The sequence below is a fragment of the Alexandromys fortis genome, unplaced genomic scaffold (assembly GCF_014885135.2).
Source record: "Alexandromys fortis isolate MF-2015 unplaced genomic scaffold, M_Fortis_MF-2015_v1.1 scaffold_26, whole genome shotgun sequence".
NCBI classification, from domain to species: domain Eukaryota; kingdom Metazoa; phylum Chordata; class Mammalia; order Rodentia; family Cricetidae; genus Alexandromys; species Alexandromys fortis.
Genome location: NW_026067894.1, coordinates 2,970,316 through 2,990,432, shown reverse-complemented (window position 1 = coordinate 2,990,432; position 20,117 = coordinate 2,970,316). Strand labels below are relative to the sequence as shown.

Sequence of the window (20,117 nt, the reverse complement as noted above, 5' to 3'; positions counted from 1 at the left end):
CAACTACCCAGTTTGTGGAAGAAGCAGGGACGCAGGGCCTGTCCCTCATAGTTAGAACAGTACCAAACCTTCTGGACATCTTTACCTCAGTGAAGATGCTTCTTCCAGCCTCAGTTTCCCACTTTCCAAAGTTCTGGGGAATAGGTGGGTGAGCCAAGAGTCTCCTGGACCTAGCAGATGCCCTCGATGAACCCTGGCAAAGCGCGGGACTGCAAACCTAGCAGATGCCCTCGATGAACCCTGGCAAAGCGCAGGACTGCCACTTCCTCTCTGTGTCACCGCTGGTGTCTCCTTGGACCTACATTTCCTTATAACACAAAGGGACCATAAATCTTCCTGGTGCCAAAGTACTGTTGGACTACTTCATGAGTGCAAAGGCACGGGACAGAGGGTCTTTGCCAAATCAAAAGTAAAGTAAATCCGAGTGTGGCAGCCCATGCCTTTAATCCCAGAACTTTGGAGGCAGAAGCAGGCTGGTCTCTGTGATTTTGAGACTGACCTCGTCTACATAGTGAGTTCCAAAAGAGCCAGGGCTATGTAGAGACGTTGTCTAAAAAATACTTGTTTTGGGTAAGGGGATCAAACATGACAAACAAGCAAAGATGCTTTTCTTGGGAGGCCTAGTGACTCGAGAACCTGTTCTTGCTCACAGTAGAGAAACTTTAGAAGCAGAGCTAGCGGGTGGCTGAGTTCCAGGTGAGGAGGCTGAGGCTCCCTCCAGGACTGGAAACACAACCCGCACCTCACGCTCTGCATTTCCGGTTTGTGCCCTCTGGCAAATTCACACAGAGTCAGACAGTAAGACAGGTTGTGTTCCTCAGCTTCCTGAGCGGCCCCCAGCAAGCCGTGACCTAGTCTGCAAGCTTGGCAGAGGACAGGAAGGAGCAGAGCAGGGTGACGTCTGGCACCCTTGGAACCTCGATAGACACAGGCTTCAGAGTGTGGCTGGAAGGGCACAGTCGACTGGTTTAGGTTGCTATGGCTCAGCCTGTACTTGGGTACTACGGGATTGGGGAGGCTAGACCAGAGCCTGGGCTGGCCGATGTGGGACCTGAAGATGGTCATTACGTATTAGGCGGTTAATAATCATATGCCTTCAGTGGTTTTTATTTTCTTGGAAGCAAAGTCTTATGTAGCCCAGTCAGCCTTGAGCTCACTGTGACCAAAGACGACCACCTAACTCTTCTGGTCCTCCTGCCTCCACCTCCTGGGTGCTGGGATAAAACAAGGGTATCATTATACCTGGCTTTATGACGCTAAAAACAGAACACAGTGCTTCTAGCAGGCTAGGCAAGCACTCTCCCAACTGAGATCCCTGGTCTCTGAGATACTGCTATACAGCAAAGATTGGGGAGTGGGGGTCTGGCTTCCTTGAACCTGGTACAGCAGGCAGAATCCAGCCTCTTTTCTGTTTGACCTCCCCACACTGGCAGCTGGACCTATGCCAGGGTGCTTCTCCCTAAAACCTGCCCGGCTCCCTGTTTTCTTAGGGTAAAGAGCAAAATTCTTGTGTCCTGGACTCTGAGGTCCTTCACCCGTGCCTGCTCTAGCCTCCCAGCGCACCTCAGAGTGCCCATCAACAGTGTCCTGCCTCCCCACCTCCCTGCCTCTTTTCGTGACAAACACCTCACTCATCAGATGTTAGTCCAGCCCAGCTCTGCGTTCCAAATGCCCAGGCCACGCAAGTCATGGGATCTGTGTGTCAGAGGCTAAGCCCAGGTGGACACGAACTTTCGGTGCCAGCCCTCTTGCCAGCCACGACTTCTAGGATCTGGTCGGAGGCGGCTTGCTAGGTGTTAAGTAATGAAAGCCACCGGCAGAAAGAACCTTTTGAGAAAACCGGGGGCCCTGTGGATATAAAACTGCTTTACCCTTTGCAAAGATGTACGGAATTCATTTCTCAGCTGTGGAGAGAGGCATTCATTCATTCATTCATTCATTCATGCATGCATGCATGCATGCATTCAGCACTGTCTCTGCCAGATGCTATCCAGGGTACCTCAAGGAACATAGTCCAAGGGCCACTTTCTAGCCGGAGAGACGTCATTTTGATTTGCAGCAGATCTCAGCCTTCCTAATGCTCTACCCTTTAATACAGTTCCTCATCTTGTAGTGACCCCCGACCGTAAAAATCATTTCGTTGCTATTTCATCACTGTAATTTTGCTACTGTTTGGAATCATAATGTGAATATCTGATATGCGACCCCAAAGGATCTTGACCCACAGGTTGAGAACCACTGATCTTGGGCAAACAAATCAAGACAGAAGAGTTACCCGAGGCTGGGGTGATGGGGCCGGAGTAAGCCTGGAGCTCTCCTGGGGACATGGGGAAAGGGAGTGGAGTGACAGGGACACACTGATGCCCTGGACTTCAGCCGCTGTCTCCCTGTCTCCCTGGCCAGGAAGGCAGACACACCCAAAGGTAGGACTCAGAATGTGGCTTCAAAGGCAATGACCCCGTGGTACCTCTATAATTCAGGGGAGCTCATGGCAGCTGAGTCCACTTAGTAAAATGACAGAGGGAAAAGTACTCTGGGTTCTTTTTTTATTTTTATTTATTTATTTTTGTTTAATCTTCTTGTATTTTTCAGTGCTGGGAGCCCTAGTGTGTGCTAGACAAAATGCTCTGTCACTGAGCTCCATCCCCAGCGAGAACTTGGGATCTGAAGTCACATGCACCTAGGGTGGGACTGCCGCATGCCAGTGATGTGACCTCCACTTTTGGTGAGCATTAGCTTCAGTGTGTCAGGTGGGGATAGGGACGGTGTCTTCCTCCTAAGGATGCTGTGATGCAGAAGGGGGCGTGGCAGTCTGCCCCAGGGAATCTTAGATTTTGTTAGCATGATTGCTATGTATAAAAGGCTCCACTTGGACATGGGGACCCGGACCAAGGGAACCAAGTAAGTCGGGGTTGGAGGCCCCCAACTGTGGGTCTTCGGTGGCGGGGTTAGCTGTCCCTGTGGTCATTTGGGGAAGAGAGCATTTCAGCGAAGGGACAGACAGTGCAAAGGCCGTGGTCCCACAGTGTCTGGGGGACAGGACCAGCAGGACGGTGTGTCAACAGCAGAGCCAGGGAGAAAGAAAAAGATGGGGAGGGTAGTAGCACCATGGGACCAGATTGCCTATGGCTTTGCCACCCTCGTGAAGGCCTGGGATGGCTCTGTCTTCATGACATATGATGAGTGGCGGTGAGTGAAGGCAGGGTGACACTGGAGACTAGTGAGGAGGCTCTTCCGTGACCCCCATGAGAAATGGCGGTGGGCATGCCGGGGCCCCAGCAGGAGAAAGGGTGCAGTGGCAAATGTGGACACAGACCACAGAGTCTGCCCTGCACCTGTCCTCCCTTCCTTATAAGAATTCACAGCCGGGCGGTGATGGTGCACGCCTTTAATCCCAGCACTCGGGAGGCAGAGGCAGGCAGATCTTTGTGAGTTCGCAGCCAGCCTGGTCTACAGAGCGAGTTTCAAGGCAGGCTCCAAAGCTACAGAGAAACCCTGTCTAGGAAAACCTTTAAAAAAAATTCACAAAACACAAAATATTGAAATCTCCCTGAATTCAGCCTCCATCCCCTTGGAGTGGTCATGGCCAGCACCCTGTCACATGTTCCGGTAGCTGATTCCATGTACACACACACACACACACACACACACACACACACACACACACACGTCCACGGCACCTTCTAGAGAGGTCAAAGGGGGTTACGGCAGAAAGCAGTAGAAATGCATTCACATCCCTGGCCGTTCACCCTTTGGAAGTGATTTTGGAAAATGCCCTCGCCACATTTTTTTTTTCTCTCTGCATGGTTTTCACATGATTAGTTTCAGTTTAAATTTCCTCAGTTTTAGGGATTCTTGTGCACTGATGAAGTATTTAAAACTCAGTTAGCTTTTAAAGAGGCGAAGAGTAATATTCCTTGCTGGCTGTGTGTGTTGGCTAGTTTTACTTCAGCTTGACTCGTTTGGAGTCGTCTGAGAGGAGGGAGCCTCAGTTGAGAAAAATGTCTCCATAAAATCAGGCTGTAGGCAAGCCTGTAGAGCATTTTCTTAATCAGTGATTGATGGGGGGGCCCAGCCCATTGTGAGTACATACACCCATGGGCCTATGGTCCAGGTTTTTATAAGAATGCAGGCTGAGCAAGCCAGTAAGCAACTCCCCTCCATGACCTCCCCATCACTTCCTGCCTCTAGGCCCCTGCCCTGCTTGAGTTTCCAGCCTACCTACATCCCATGACGCGAAATAAACCCTTTCTTCTCCAAGTTGCTTTTGGTCCTGGTGTTTCATCCCATCAACAGAAACACTTAAGACAGAAACCGGTCCCAGGAGTGGGACATCGCTGTGACAGACCTAACCATGTTTTGAGGAGGATTATGGAAGGACTTTAAAACTTGGGAAAAGAAAAGCCATCTAGTGCTCTAACCTTGGTTAACTGTTCTATGAGATCCTGGAAAATATGAAATGTGACCCTAATTAATCTTATCAATTAAAAACCAGGAGTCAGATATCGGGGTAAATGCTGAAAGATCAGAGACGCAAAGGAGCAGCCACAGTTACCTGTTACCTCTCTGAACCCTCTGACTGCCAGGGTTGAGATCTTTCTGTCTCCACTCCATGTTGTCACTTCCTGTTGCCTCTCTGTACAGACTTCTATGGTTAATTCTTGGCTAGCTCCGCCCTCTGATCTCCAGGCAAACTTATTTGTCAGAACACAAACAAAACAACACAACAACTAACAGTACTGGGGAAAACGTAGACAGTGAAGGCCCGGCTTCTGATTCCAGAGGGAATTCTGAGGGTCCCTTACAGACTAGATCGGAGCCATTGCATATTTTGAAAGAAGAATCTGTGGTTCTGGTCAGCTGGGGCTGAAGAATCAGCTGTGATTAACAAGAGACCAGAGCCACTAAAGTGAAACCTTTGCTTTGCTGGGCTAATTGATGCAGGTCAGCTGGAGTTGAGAAATTATCGGTGACGAAGAAGAGACCAGCATCACTGAGGTGAAATCTGGGAAGTGTTTTCTGAGAATCACCATACAGAAGCTGTGGTTCAGAGGTGGCCGAGGTTGTACCTTGTGCTGGCAGCTGAACATGGTCCTGTGTCCTGTGTGAAAGTCTCCCAGGGGGCACTGGTTTTGAAGGCATGAAGGGATCATGGAGAACAGCTAGGGCTTGGCACCGTGAGAGGCCAGATGTTGCTGCTGGTGCAGGTGCAGCCAGAGTAGCAGTTGAAGGCCCAAGATTGAAAGGGTCACCAAGAGAAGCTGAGGCTTGGTATGATGAGAGCCCAGGAGATGCTATTGGTAGAAGCTCAGCCCAGCTGCAGCAGAGGACCCCAGCATATTGGAGATACCAGTACTATAGTACACAGTGATTTTTTAGTAGGAAAAAGAAAAAGTTCAAGATGAACACTCCTTGCTTTCAACGAAGGCACAAAAGATAGACAAACAGATCTCCAGACAAAGCAGAGGCACAGACATCTAGACACACAGGGAATGATTCCCAACAAAGGCCAATGGCCAGGCATAGTAAGTAACTCATGTCTGTAATCTTGGCAGTCAGGAGACCTGGGAGGCAGAGGCAGGTGGATCTCTGCAAGTTCGGGTCCAGCCTGATCTACATAGTGAATTCTAGGCCAGTCAGAGCTACATGGTGAGTCTCTATCTAAAAAAAAGATCAGCCGGCCGGTGGTGGCGCACACCTTTAATCCCCGCACTGGGGAGGCAGTGGCAGGCGGATCTCCGTGAGTTCGAGACCAGCCTGGTCTACAAGAGCTAGTTCCAGGACAGGCTCCAAAACCACAGAGAAACCCTGTCTCGAAAAACCAAAAATAAATAAATAAATAATCAAGTTTGAGATAGCCTAAGCAACTTAGTGGAATCTATCTCATAATGTGTGTGTGTGCGTGTGTGTGTGTGTGTGTGTGTGCATGTGCATGTGCATGTGTGCATGTAAAGGGGAAGGAGAAGGTTTAGCTCGGTGGTAGAGCTCTTGCCTAGCATGTGTAAGGCCATGCTGCAAACAATGGCCAGACTGGAGTTCAAACTGTTTGACATGTGAGGGTGTCCTGGGTGGGAACCATCCCTGGGTGACTTCATACATTAACCCTCTCTCCCTTTCCCATCTGGTGTCCAGTTGGGGTGTGAGAAGTTTCCCATCTAAACTCAGCTCTTTAACTTGTTCACGAATCGGTGTTTTCTGAGCAACTGCCCTGCTGGATGCTTCATGGACCCAGCGAGCCGCAATGCAGAGAGATAACTCCTGCCTGTGGTGGCCAGGCTAACCCAGGGAACAGGTGTAGTCACAGCCCAAGGCACAAGGACATCCATCCATGAGATAGTCTGAGCGGCACCTGGCACTCTGAGGGAGAGGGACCACTAAGTGAGGGCTGCCTGCTGCCATGCTGGGACCGGCGTCTGATGGGACCGGCGTCTGAGTGAGTCAAGAGCACAGCCTAGGCTAACTTCTCTTTCTCCCACCGGTTCCAGGCTCCACACCCTCTGGACCTGTGGCTGGTTTTTCTGGTTTGGTCTCTAGAGCAATTTGCATATTTCCTTGAGGAACCCTCTGAAGTCGAACAGCCTCTCCTGAGAAAGGGACGCCCACGTTGGCTCTCCAGAATTGGGTAAGGTCCCCAGAGGTTTCCTTTGCTGCAGGTCCTTGGCATTATCTAAAGTCTCTCTCTAGCCTAGAGTCCCCATGAGGGGAACCATTGTCTGTCCCCAGTCACGCCTATGTCCCCACCAGACACCCTGATGCACCTGCTAAGTGCCAGTACTTGCTTCTTAAATCAATAGCTGGTTAGTTTGTAGTGGGCATGGATGCTTCTAATTGGCTTGGACCCTAAGGAAAGACCTTCAGGTTTCTCTGCGTGCTCCTGATGGAATTCTTTTGACTTCTGTTTCAAAATCATGTTGAATGTAAAGGAAGTTACAGAATTAATACTTGGAAAGTCCTGTGTTCCTTCACCCACTCCACTGGCTTTGAACATGAGAAAAGCCTTCCCTGGACCATTGGGCCCTGCATTGGGCCCTGCATTGGGCCCTGCATTGGGCCCTGCATGGTCCCTGTGACAGCTCTCCTCATTTAGACCATCCTCCATGCCCAACCACTGGCAGAGCCCTGGCTTCCCTGGAGAATATCTTTGAGTCTATGAAATCCTGTCTCTCTTTTGCCTTGAGGCCTGCCACACACTGTGCCCTCTGCCCAGGACATGCCCTCTGGCTCACCCACCCCATCTGATTTTTCTTGTTTGTTCTTCAGGTCTCATCCCAGTCCTTGTCTTTGCTAACTCCGGCTTTGTTTGGTATGCCTCCATCTCTCATGTTACTAGTACAGTGTTTATCCGCCCCCACCCCCTTTCTGAGTCAGGGCTTCACTATGTAGTCCTGGCTGTCATGGGACTCACTCTGTACACCAGGCTGGCCTCGAACTCACAAAGATCCGTCTGCCTCTGTCTCCCAAGTGCTGGGATTAAAGACGGGCACCACACCCAGCTCTTTCCTGGCTTCTTTAGTGCACCGGACCTGAGTGTGAATCTTGGTTCCTCCCCTTTTTTTCTTTTTGAAGATTTAAAATTTTTTATGTGAATGTGTGTACCTGAATGTATGTATATGCACCGTGTGTGTACAGAGGCCACAAGGCACCAAATATCCTAGAATTGGAGTCACAGGTGGTTGTGAGCCTCCATGTCCATGTTAAGAACCAAATCTAGGTCCTCAGCAAGAGCAGCAAGGGCTCTTAATCACTGAGCCATCCCTCCAGCCCCCTTCCCCAGCTCACTTCTGTAACTTTGACCTTGTTACTTGACCGTGGTGTCACTGTGTGTTATGTTATATACCGTGTGTATGTTATTATCTGTCTCCCAGCAGCATGGACCCTCTCCATTCTTCAAGAAGTGTGTTTGATGCCTACAGTATTCTAAAACAGAGAAAGCTTGGGCAAGTAGCAGGGCCGCCATCTGTCTAAGGCAAGGGAAGGAAGATTCAGACGCTGGAGTAGAGGAGAGAAGTAGCGGCTTGGAATCAAAAGTCTGAGTCAGGTCTATTACTCATTCACTTTGTAACATTGGGGAAGAGGCGTGGCCTTCCTGAGCCCACCCCTCAGTTGTAGGAGGGAATCCTACTGCCTCATTCTGTGTGAGAATTAAATGGATTAGCGCGTGCTTTACAAACTGGTTCGCTGTTTGAAAGTATGAATATTTCAGACACTGATCTGAGTCCAATTTACCCTGAATGAAGTTGGTATTTAAGTGCGTCCCTTAAAAAAAGTTTATTGCTGGGTGGTGGCGGTGCACAGCTTTAATCCCAGCACTGAGGAGGCAGAGGCAGGTGGATCTCTGAGTTTGAGGTCAGCCTGGTCTACAGAGTGAGTTCCAGGACAGCCAGAGAAACTGAGTCCCAGAAAAAAAAAAGTTTGTTGCTTTTAACTATGTTTTGAAAACTAATACATTATTGGTTGTGGACAGATGAACAATATATATGTATATATTTCATATATATAACTCATCTAATGAGTCCATCTATATAATCTACATATAATAGCTATATATAAAATGAGTAAATATATATTACTCATTATATATCTAATGTATAATGTATATAATATATATATATTTTTTATCAGCTGGATGAGAACAAACCTATGGCTTGAGAACAGTGTGTGGCTGGCTGTTAAACTCAGAAGTTCTTAGAATCATGACCATTGTTTAAAACAGAGACAGTGGCCCAGAACTTAGCCTGGCTTCTGTCAGTCTGCCATTTGCTGGCTGTGTGACCCAGGCCCAGTGGCTTCTCCTCTGAGGCTGTCTGAGGATGTACAACCTGTGCTTTATGGTCCTTCTTACCACCTGGAATTAGAATCCCAGCCCCAGTGCTCAGGGACTGTTGAAGACCAACCTCGACAAAAATGGCTCCTGCCAGAGTAGGGTGTGTGGGGATTTAGAAATATAAGTAAAGAATACAGAGATGCATAGAAATAATAAGACAGAAACCATAGAAAATACCACGAGGGCATTCCAGTGATTACTGAAATTTCCCAAGTTTATTTTTCCACAGCTTTTATATTCAGTGTAAGGGGGGGGGAATGTAACAATGTAACAAAAGACTTTATTAACATGATACAAAGGACAACTCAAACAGTCAGTCCCTCTAACACTCTGAGATATCAAATCATTAGCATTTTGCTGTTTAAGCAGTGAAACTGCTCTCGGCCAATATCCTGCAGGCAGCCACTCCTGAGGTGACCTAGTAGTTACAAAAGAAGGAGCAGAAGAAGTACCATCTGTACATCCTGACCACCCGTCAGGATGGCATTGGCCTACTTGTATGAGCTGTTTCAATGTTAAAAAAAAAAAATCAAGCAACCACACCCTGAGTTGGGTGCTTGTCAACCATTTGAGCAACCTTCAGCTCTCTGACCGACAGACAAGGTGGAAACGGACCCACATTTTTGGGCCTCCACAGGGACAGACAGCTTAGTCTTACAGATTAGGTCTATATATCCCAGGATGGTCTCCAGCTGTGTATAGCCTGGGGCAACCTTAAACATGGGATCCTCCTGCCTCTGCCTTCCAGGTGCTATGATTACAGGTGTGTATCCCACACCTGGCATATGCAGCAGTATAGGGGATGGACACGGCCCAGTGCATGTAGGGCAAGCACACAGTATATTCCTAGCCCAGTATTAGCTTTTATTGTTTATTGTATCCATGCTGTGTTCCACATATATATATATACATATACACACACATATGTGCATACTGATATGTATGTATGTATGTATACACACACACACAGAGGCCAACTATTCCATGTATGTGTGTTTATACCTGTCCTGCACTAAGGAGGCTAGCTTCAAACTCACAAAGATCCATCTGCCTTGGTCTTCCAAATGCTGGAATTAAAGGTGCGCACCCTGTCCCCACTCCCTGGACTGTATGTGAATAGAGCCCATCTTGTAAACCCAGCGTGGGATGCGGAGATAGAGAGTGAGTTCAAGGTCATCTTCAGCCGTGTAGCAAGTTTGAGGCCAGCCTAGGCTGCAGAGACCCATCTCAAACCAAGGTACTGAACAGAAAGCCATCCTTTTAGTGACACTAATACGTCATTCCCTTCGTTTATAGTTGTTGTTCTGTTGTCTTGCTGTGTAGCCTAGGCTGACTGGGAACTCGCAGTCTTCCTGCCTCGACCTCCCTCATGCTGGAGGCCCCTCAAGCACCACCAAAGTTTATGCTGGGTGACTTTTGTGTCCCCCTCTAGTAACCTCTGCCTTCCCCTGGAAGCTTCTCACTGGGATTCTGTCTTGCAGGGCTGGGAATGGCCACGTGGATCAGGCCACACCCGAAGCAGCCTCTGGCAGCAGAGCCAGCGGCAGAAGGGGAGTCTCAGCAGCCCCTGGGCCGAGAGCTGACCGAGGCCAACCGCTTTGCCTATGCTGCCCTCTGTGGTATCTCTTTGTCAGAGCTGTTTCCAGAGCCCGAGCAGAGGTGAGCGAGCTTTTAAGTCTCTCAAAGGGAAGGCCTAGCCCTTTCAAGGAGGGGCATCTCAAAAGGCAGTTAGCTGCCAAGGTTAGTTGGCCACAGGGGGATGAGATGCCCCTTGTCCAGTTATCTCTCATGGATGCGGTCCCCAGGCATCTTTTGAGCTCCTACTGGACACCAGGCACAATTTTCAGCTCACAAAAGGCCTTGTGTATATGATAAATGAGACAGATCCATTCCTCCCCTCAAGCAGGTCACTGTCCACAGAAGACAAGAGATTTATTCATCCTTTATGTGTGTTTATTGTGCACTTACCATGTGCTGGGCATAATGCCGGCCTTGCAGGTGAAACTGTAGAGCATGAGACCTGGCTCCTGATCCCTCCTGCTGCTTAGTCCCGGGAGACTCCCCCACCCCCGTAGACATGACTGTGGCAAGCAGAGATGAGAAGGGGCCGTGTTTGTATTTGATGTCTGTCACTGCTGCTGCCTACCAGGTGTGGGTTTCAGTCATGCATTTGGCAGCAGTGGAATGAGATGGTTAGGAGCCTGCGAGGTTGCAAGGATGGGGGTTGGGGCAGAGTTTTGGAGGTTGAAAGTGGCATGGAGGGGGTTCACAGTAGAGTCTGTCTGCAGGGCAGAGCGGACATGAGAGCCTGCTTAATTTAAGGGGAGGGAGAAGCAGGAGCTAGCAGACTGACCCTGAGGAAGGAAAGAGCCTAGAGGCGAGAGATGTCTCTGTGGAAGGGACCACACCACCTGACGTTCCCCCAAACCCTCAATGACCTCTTGACTATACTGCCTGCCAGCCTGGGGTGGCCTCTGAGTGGCCTTCCCCAAACCGCCGTCACCCCGTCAGGGCAGTCAGGGCCACTGTTCTGCATAGAGCACCAGCTGCTTCCCCCAGTCCTCTCGGTAGATTGCGCCCAGACCCACTACCCCTGCACCTTGAGCTCCTTGGAAGGTCACCTTTCAACCCCAGGACCTTCCCATAGTTCAGTGGAGCCCTGGCCCTTAGTGAAGTCCCTGAGAAAAACTGACAGCAACTGCTGGCTTTGGAAGCACAGGAACCTTCCACAGCTTCACACTCAGCTCTCGTCACATCCTGTAACTTTGGGAGGGTGGCCTAAGCAGGTGGGGACCAGCAGTCTGGATCACCACCACAGTGCCTAGCACACAGTAGGTGGTCAGTCTGCATCTGTAGGATAAACACCACAGTGCCTAGCACACAGTAGGTACTCAGTACATTCACCAACTCTGCACCTTACTCCCTTTGCCCTAGTTTATAGCAGTCTTTTTCTGTCCCACCAGCCAGCTCCCAAACTACACGGAGACTTATTAATTATGAAAGCACGGCCTTAGCTTAGGCTTGTCCCATGAGCTCTTATAACTTAACCCATCATGACTTTTTACCGTGTTTCATCTTGCACCTCCTGTTTCCTCGCTATCTGGTTGCCAACTCTGCCTTTGTTCTTCCCAGAGTCCTTTCTGTCCCCAGAAGTCCCACCTATCCTCTTCCTGTCTAGCTATTGGCCATTTGGCTCTTTATTACATCAATCACAGCAGATACATCTTCACACAGTGTGCAAACATCCCACAACACTGGTTTCCTTGAAGCGTGAGAATAACATCGGAACCTCTTCCTGCAGCCAGGGAACAGGGTATGAGTTCTAAAACAGAGCTAAAAGAATAAGAGGTAGATTTCTTTATGTGCTAAAAACAAACAAACAAACCAAAGGTAGATAATTCCCAGTTGATGGCTCCCCCAGAGGCCCTTGCTAATTTATAAGATTCCTGATCACGAAATAGCTGCTTCAGTTCTGTATATCACATCTTCACAGGACCAGGCCCAAGGCCGGAGGAAAGACAGACAGACAGAATTTCCTAATCTCCCTTGACCCCTTCTACTCCACCCCTTCCCCAAGGCTTCCTTTTGCGTCATTGGTAAGAGCCAGTCAAGTGGCCAAACTTCAGCCTTGGGGTGGGGAGGGGGAGAGTGTTTCTCAGCTTTTGCCATCATCGGAGAAACAACTGCCACTGCATTGATGTCGCAGGGGGCAGCAGGGCAGGGGATGTGCACAGATGGCTTCTGAAGAACCTGGCTCAGAGTTACAGCCCTGCATCAAACTGGGCGTGGGGACACAGGATGGCGGTACCAGCACCTGTGATGTAAAGGCAGGAAGATCAGGAGCTCAGCATCATCCTCCCCCACAAGTAAATTTGAAGCCAGCCTGGGCTACACGAGACCCTGTTTCAAATTATGCTGATGATGTCGTTGCCATTGCCATAGCCTCCATGTGGCAGCAAGAAACATCTGGATACGCTGTTCCCCGGCATCTTTAGTCACTTTCCTCTTCCTGCGACAGGAGCATCACGACCAAGGCCACCTGTGAAGGAGAGCGTTTGATTGCTCCTGTGGTTTCAGAGGGTTAGAGTCCACGCTGACAGAGCAAAGTCATGGCGGCAGGAACAGTGGAGAGCTCACCTCTCAAAGCAGGAGGCAGAGAGCCCCTCAAAGCTCACCCCTGGCGACACACCCCCTCTAACAAGGCCACACCTCCCAAGTCTTCCTCAAGAGCCACCAACTGGGGACCAAGTATTCAGGTTCCTGAGACTTCTAAGGAACATCTCATTCTCATTCACACCACCTCACCAGGCAGGCCCATGTCTGTCTCCTATAAGAGTTCAGCTCAACACCTACTCTGTCCCTTGCTTGTACCAAACCTGGGAAGCCGCCATCTTCCCAAAAGCTCCCCTAAACTGAGCCACTTCCACCACCACCTCGCCCAGCCCCACCCCCTTCACTATCACCACCACCTCCCCCACCACCTCCACCACTGCCATCATCATCACCATCACCACCACTTCCACCATCACCTCCACCTCCACCACCTCCACTACCACCTCCACTTCCCCACCACTGCCACTACCACCAACAAAGGATCCCCCAAAAGCAGGTCTTGATGACCCCAACTGCAGGCCTGTCCTGGCCACTGCTGAAAGGACACTAGGGGTATGAATTCTGTTCCCATGACCCCCAGCATTCTCCCTGGGCTCCCCAGTTCCCCACTGTTTCCCATGCTGTGTGCCAAGTTGCTGCTCCTCTGAATTTTAAGGCAGAGCACATTTTTTTGAACTCTCTGCCTTTCTGAAGCCCAGACAGGCTGCTGGGCTCCCCGTTATCTTGAGAAAACATTCAGTGGCTTTTTTTTTTTTTTTTTTTTTTTTTGTCCTCCTGAGACATCAAAGCAAGCGTCTTGAATATTTATTTCTTATCTGTCCTCTGAGCTTCCCAGATGCTGCTCCTTACAATTGATTCCATTTATTCACAATATAGAGCCAGGCGGGCAGGGAGGAAGCGCAGCGGTGGAGTGCCTGCCCAGAATGCGTGCGGCGCAGTCCCTGCACCACAGGAAAAGAAAGATAAATGAAAGAAAAAAGACCAAAATAAAACCAAAGAAGCAGTATTGAGACAGGTGCAGCAGCTCCAGGCTCACACCTCTATCCTGCTGCGTACTCTCGGGCAGGAGAAATCACATGTTCAAGGCCAACCTGGGCTATATGCTGAGGTTACATCTCAAAAAAAAAAGTCAAAACTGGTTGGGTTATTCAAAGTTCGGCAAAACTCCTTTTGCCAAGGCTCAGGTATTTTTGCTTCTCAGGCTGTGGCTGTGTCAGTTATTCGGCCTCAGTCTTGTAGCCCGTTTGTAGCCCCAAAGTGTCTACAAGAGCATGGCTGTGTGTCAATAAAACTTTATTCATAAAAGCAGGCTGGGGGCAGATTCCTGAATGCTATAGTTTGTATTTCATGAGGGGAGGAACTTTAGAGAAAGAATAAGGAAGCCTTGCCTGTGTTCCCCTTTGGGACCCTGGTGAGCTTGAACCCCAAAGCCAGGTGTCCTGTAAGAAAGGGAGTGACCAGCACATGATGACCCTAGGTGACAGAGTTGCTAGAGAGGGGCTGGCTCCATGGCAGGTAAGCACAGCAGTGGGGATACAAGATGAATGTCTGAGACATGTCTGGATCTAGGTTGCCATATCTGGGGGGACAGAGGTTGACACAAGACCTTCCTGACCTCCTGGGGCTGTGGTAGGAATTCAAGTCTCTGTATGGAAAGACAGCGCAGGCAGACTTAGCTGTGTGACGAGCGTCGCTGCCTTTGCTCTTGCTGTCTTTTGACGGTGCTGGGGATGGTACCTGATGCCTGGTGCACACTGTGCTTGCCCTTCACTACTGAGCTAAACTCCCAGCCCGTCATTGCCTTATTTCTGTGTACGTCAGCCCTATCAACCAGAGTCACAGTAATTGCCAAGGCCCTGTTTACCAAGGCCCTGCCCATCTGACATACAACTGAACTTGTTCACTTGCTATGTGGCAACACACGCACACACACAGGCATGCACGTTCACACGCATGCACACACACACACACACACACACACTTCCACTCGATGGTTGTACTGTTTAGTTCTGTCAACTTGACACTAGCTAGAATCACCTAGAAAAATCTTCATGAAGAACTGTCTAGATGTCGGTGGCTCACGGCTGTCTGTGGAGGACTGTAGGAAGAGGCCAGTCCACTGTGGGCAGCACCATTCCCTCTGCAGGGGGTCCTGAATGGTGTGGGAGGAGAGAGCAGCGAACAGTAAGGATCCATGGACTTGGTCCATCTCTGCTTATGACCGTATATGCAATGTTTTAAGTTCCTGTCTTGACTTCCGCGCCATGATGGACTGTAACCTGAAATCACAAGCCAGATAAACCTTCTCTTCCCGAAGCTGCTTTTCATCGGGATATTTAATCACAGCAACGGCAAGCGGAACTAGAGCAGCCATTGTAGAACGATGTCGGTCGGTAGTGCCCCACACGTGGATAGATAACCGATTCTGTTGATCTTTCCAGCAACCCTGTGAACTAGGTTTTCTCGTCGTCACAACTATTTTGTATATTAAAACTCTGAGTCATGGAGAGATGGAGTAACTGATCCCAGGACCACACAGCTGGGGGCAGCGCCAGTGGCTCTGCTCTTTAAACTTGTGCTCTTGTGACAAGATAGTTCTTTGGGCCCAAGCCCTCCTGGGCAGGCAGCAAGCTAGACTACTCCCTTGGCCCTTAGCCATTCCTCTTTTACACTGACTGCTCTAGTCAGCCACTTACTCATATTCCTGGAAACATCCTGTCCACACCTGCCACCTGCCCCTCCCGGGATGACCCAGGGGGAAGTGCCTTATCTATCACGAGGCCATCACAGGCGATAACATTTACTGCAGGTGTGCAGATGCCACACTCTGCTCCTGTCATTTTATCTTCTTATTTAATTCCCGGGGTGGGTCCCGATGTCACCCACATTTTACAGCCTTAGAAAATATGAAAGGTTAAGTGGGGACTCTGAGGATTTCCCAAGAAGGCCGCACGTCATGGTCTAACTCTCACCCTTTTCTCTGTTGTCTCCCCCGGTCACCTGTCTATATCAGTTACAATGCTGACTAGCATCGCTCAGGCATCTTCTGCTTGCTGTGTTCTGCCTTGTGAAACTGGCCTCTTGAACCCATTTTACAGTTAAGAGTTAAGGACTCTGAGGCACAGAGCTGCATTGCCTGAGGTTCTGTCTGGACCATCTCTGTGCTTCTGGACCCTAGTCACAGGCTGACTTATGTGGCCCTGTCCATCCACCATGGGCCCCTCCAGGCCATGTTCCCCAGAGGCTCTAACTACAACTCTTTATAGCTCCTTCTGCACAGAATTTGTGAAGGACCTGGTGAAATGGCTGCATTTGTCCGAAGTCGTCCTCCCAACCATGACCGCCTTCGCCAGCGGCTTGGGAGGTGAAGGAGCCAACATCTTTGCTCAGACTCTACTGCAGGACCCCATCCTGAAAGGAGACCCGTCAGCCATCACTCAGGTGCGCTGGTCCCTGGGTGGCAGCTCACAAGCATCTACAACTCCAGCTCCAGAGGCCCTGACGCCCTCTTCTGGGCCCCGTGGGCACTGCACACATGTGGTACACAGACATGCATACCACTAGAAGGAAACTAACAAGGAAGCTAACCATACCCATAAAATACAGAAAACAGATAACTCCCACTAGAAAACCCAAAAAAGGAAAACACACAACCACTATCAAACACCCATACACATAAAATAAAATTTTAAAAACCTTAAAAAATATTCTAGCCTCCCCCCTCCCAACTGGAAGTCTTGAAAGCACTTCTGCTTGTATGTACTTTGAACATGGGGCACACTCAGCCTGTGTCACCTGCCCCAGGAGGTTGTTTGAGAATTAAATGTCTCAAGGTCTGTAAAGGCGAGATCTCATTTTAAGTACTCTGAGCGTTAAACGCATAGTGGTGGTTTCTGCCATGAAAATTCAACATCAGCTGTGATCGTCACTGTAATATAGGACGATAGGTATTGAACTGGGTGGTGGGCTGTCAGCACTTCACTGATAACTGTCTCCTTTCCCCACAGGACCTTCTGAGCTTCTCACTCAAGGACGGTAAGTGGATTTGCTGCCTTTGTGAGGTGGGTGCAGGGCGGCCAGTGACCACACCACACCTGTGTTCCCCTGAGTGTGTCTTTGATGAGCACCGTGTGATATTGACGGGGCTTATTTCATTTCTACCTCATAACCCTCAAGTCTGTCCCTTCCTCGCCACTCAGCATCCTGGGGCCACCTAGGTGACAGCTGGGGTCTCCTCCAGCCACTCTCTCCGCTTACATCTCAATGATATTCCAGAGGACTGCCTGGCTACCCTTGTCTCCCTGCCTCATACCCATCAAGGGCTTCCAGCACATCCCATGTGGCCCCAAAGCCCTGGTGGGCTTCTCATCCTCTTTCATGCCTCCTCATTCAATATAGTCAAGTCCTAGCCCCAAGGGTGGCCTGTACCAGCTGTGGCTCCTTGTAGCTCCCTGGGTGTCTGATGCTCTTTGCACCTTGGAGTCTTTGCACACAACCCTCCCCTCACCCTTTTGTACACTCTCCAGACTGGGCACCATGTCTTACTGTCCTTCGTCCACCCACTGGCTCTGCCCTTACCTCCTTCCACTCAGACCTCACCTGCCCTGGAGACAGAATGCCTGATAAAGGCAACTTACAGATGGCGCATGGTGGGGTTGATTTTGGCTCACAGTCTGAGGGCACAGCTCACCAGGGTGGGGAAGACATGGGAGCAGGAGACCGGGGTAGCAACTTCCATTCCATCCACAGTCAATGCCGACTCCCTGTCTGTTCTCCTTTTTATTCAGTCCAAGCCGGCAGCCATGGGCTGCCCACTCGGGGTGACTTTCCTTCCTCCATTAAACCTTCTGGAAACACCCTCACAGACATGCCCGGAGGTTATGCAGTGACGATTAACCCTCCCAATTCCACCCCTCCTCAATGTGATAACCCCACACGTAATTTTTAGTGATAACATTCTACTTGTGGTTCCAACGTCTGTGGCTGTCCCATGATGCACCTTGTATTTAGTTCATTTTATCAGTTCTGACAGCGCTCAAAAGCCCGAAGTCCTTTCTGATGCTCAAAGTGATTTTAACTATAAATCTCTGTAAAAACCACAATAAGTTATGGTGGTGGCTCACACCTTTAATCCCAGCAGAGGCAGTGAATCTCTGAGTTCAAGTCCAGCCTGGTCCATGGAGTGAGTTCCAGGACAGCTAGGGATACACAGTAACCCTGTCTCAGAAGGAAAATAAAAAGTTATATATTCCCAATATACAAAGGCACAGAGTAAGCGTTCCCATTCCAAGGAAGGAATGGGGGCAGAGAAAGGATAGAATGGGCCCAATCCGGACCAAAGCCCAGAGGACAAAGAACATATCCTGTCACCCCATATGTGACATCCCAGAGCACTCGGTGGTCCCTCCTCAGGTAACTCCTGTGCTCCAGCGAGCTTCAGCAACTGCACCTCTCCCCTTCTCACCTGCAGCAGAGATCTCTGCTGGTTACACTTCACTGTGAATTCCAGCTTTCCTTGGCATACGTCCTGTGGTCTTGGTTTTCTCCACCCTTCTTTGGGTCTCTGTTGGATTTTAGGCTTCACCGTCACAGCTCCATCAGTGGTCTCTCAGAACCTCTCCCAGGGGATCTAACTGCCACAAATCCCCTAGAGTGCACAGTAGGTCGAGCTCAGCGCCAGACACTTAGCAAACTCCTGTAAGTTCAGGAGATAGATCTGCCACCCTCTTTGTGGAGGAAGGCGGTTCAGGCACTTTCAACCATTTTCTCTTCCGGAGTTACTCGATGAGCAGCAAGGCCAGATTCTACCTATATTGGTTTCCCATGACAAAGTGTTGCAGGCCTCCTGACTTCTCTGTACCTTCTGAGAAGCCAGGCATCTGAACCGCAGACTTCTGGGTGGCGCTCCCTCTGGAGGCTCTAGTGGGATCCTTCGTGTCTCTCTCTGTTTCTCTTTGCTCTCAGAGCACCTTGGCCTGGGTCCCGAACCCTACCTGGCCTTACCAAGGACTTTGCCTTCTCACTATCTCTCCTCTGGGTACCTTACCTCTGTTGTCATGGAAGGACAACACCTCGTCAGGACAACCTCATCTTGAGGGCTTTATTTTGATATCTGAAGAAGCATTTTTTTTCTGACATAAAACACTTTCCATCTCAGGTACATCTTAATGACATACTGTTCAACCGCTAAGCAGCCATGGCTGCCTCTCAGGCACCTGCTGTCCCCATGGCTGCTGTCCGCCATCTTCCGCCAACTCATGGATATTGCCTGTTCCCTAATCTGAGCTTTTAGTGCCCAAACCTTGGGTGCTTATTCTGTTAACCAGTGGGAAACGGGGGACAAATTAATGAGGAACTCCTCAGCAAAGTGATTAATGCCGGGCGTGATGGCGCATGCTCTCATTCACAAAAGGTGGGAGGTAGACCCGCGGGGATCCGGAGGTCAGTGCCAACCTGGGCTGTGTGAAACCCTGCTCACAAAGCCGCCTGGAAAACTCAGAGGAGAGGTAGGAAGCACAATAGCTCAAGGGCAGGAATGGGCAAGGAGTCCCAGGACTGGCAGACAGTGAGGTGACAGATGCGGGTGGGCTCTGGGCCATCAAGAGGCTAGGTGACCAGGCTGGGGAGCTGGACCAGTATGGTGCCCACAGTCTCAGCCAAGCAGCAGAGAGAGCCTGGAGAAGGCCGCTGGCAAGCAGACAGATGTGACCGTGGAGAAGAGAGGGTCCTGGCATGCTGCCTCAGCTCTGGGATTCTGGATGTCCAGTACCTGGAACTAGGCTCTCTTGGAGATGCTGAGTTTGCAAATTTTTGTTCAGAGACCCTTGAAGAACGGGGAGCCAGGGCTTCCTCAGGTCACACATAGACTGTGGAGACTGCCTTCTCTTCCTTGGTTGCTAAGAAGGGTTTGTGTGGTGCAGTCATTGCCCAACCTGATGGCAGAGCTTGGAGGTCCCCCTTCATGGAGGCTGCTGCTTGTGAGGACAATAAGAATTCTGGGTTGTTAGAAAAGATCTCTTAGCCTGCTGTTCCCACTATGGTCCACAGCCCCCCCCCGCCGCCAACACCAGTGCCAGCATCAGCACCAGCAGCCCCCAGAACTTTGCCAGAAATGCCTAGTCTGGGCCCAGAAGATCCACAGTGCCATCAATAGCTGCTGGTTCTTTGATCCCAGTAGACT

General features: G+C 50.0%; 1 protein-coding gene across 8 annotated transcripts in view; it reads left to right on the top strand.

The window, feature by feature from the left end:
- Nucleotides 1-20,117, top strand: part of Tmco4 (transmembrane and coiled-coil domains 4) — a 63,651-nt gene that overhangs the window by 1,817 nt on the left and 41,717 nt on the right. For 3 of the 8 annotated variants that reach the window (XM_050154857.1, XM_050154840.1, XM_050154841.1), the window contains exons 2-6: nucleotides 2,593-2,725; nucleotides 6,486-6,622; nucleotides 10,306-10,483; nucleotides 16,204-16,378; nucleotides 16,945-16,972. In XM_050154857.1, the coding sequence (XP_050010814.1) occupies nucleotides 10,314-10,483; nucleotides 16,204-16,378; nucleotides 16,945-16,972 (373 nt within the window). In that variant the 5' untranslated portion in view covers nucleotides 2,593-2,725; nucleotides 6,486-6,622; nucleotides 10,306-10,313. Of the gene's footprint in view, nucleotides 1-2,592; nucleotides 2,726-6,485; nucleotides 6,623-7,287; nucleotides 7,304-7,865; nucleotides 8,039-10,305; nucleotides 10,484-16,203; nucleotides 16,379-16,944; nucleotides 16,973-20,117 lie in introns of those variants that run through there. The other 5 variants (XM_050154842.1, XM_050154843.1, XM_050154876.1 and 2 more) reach the window with 5 other exon arrangements.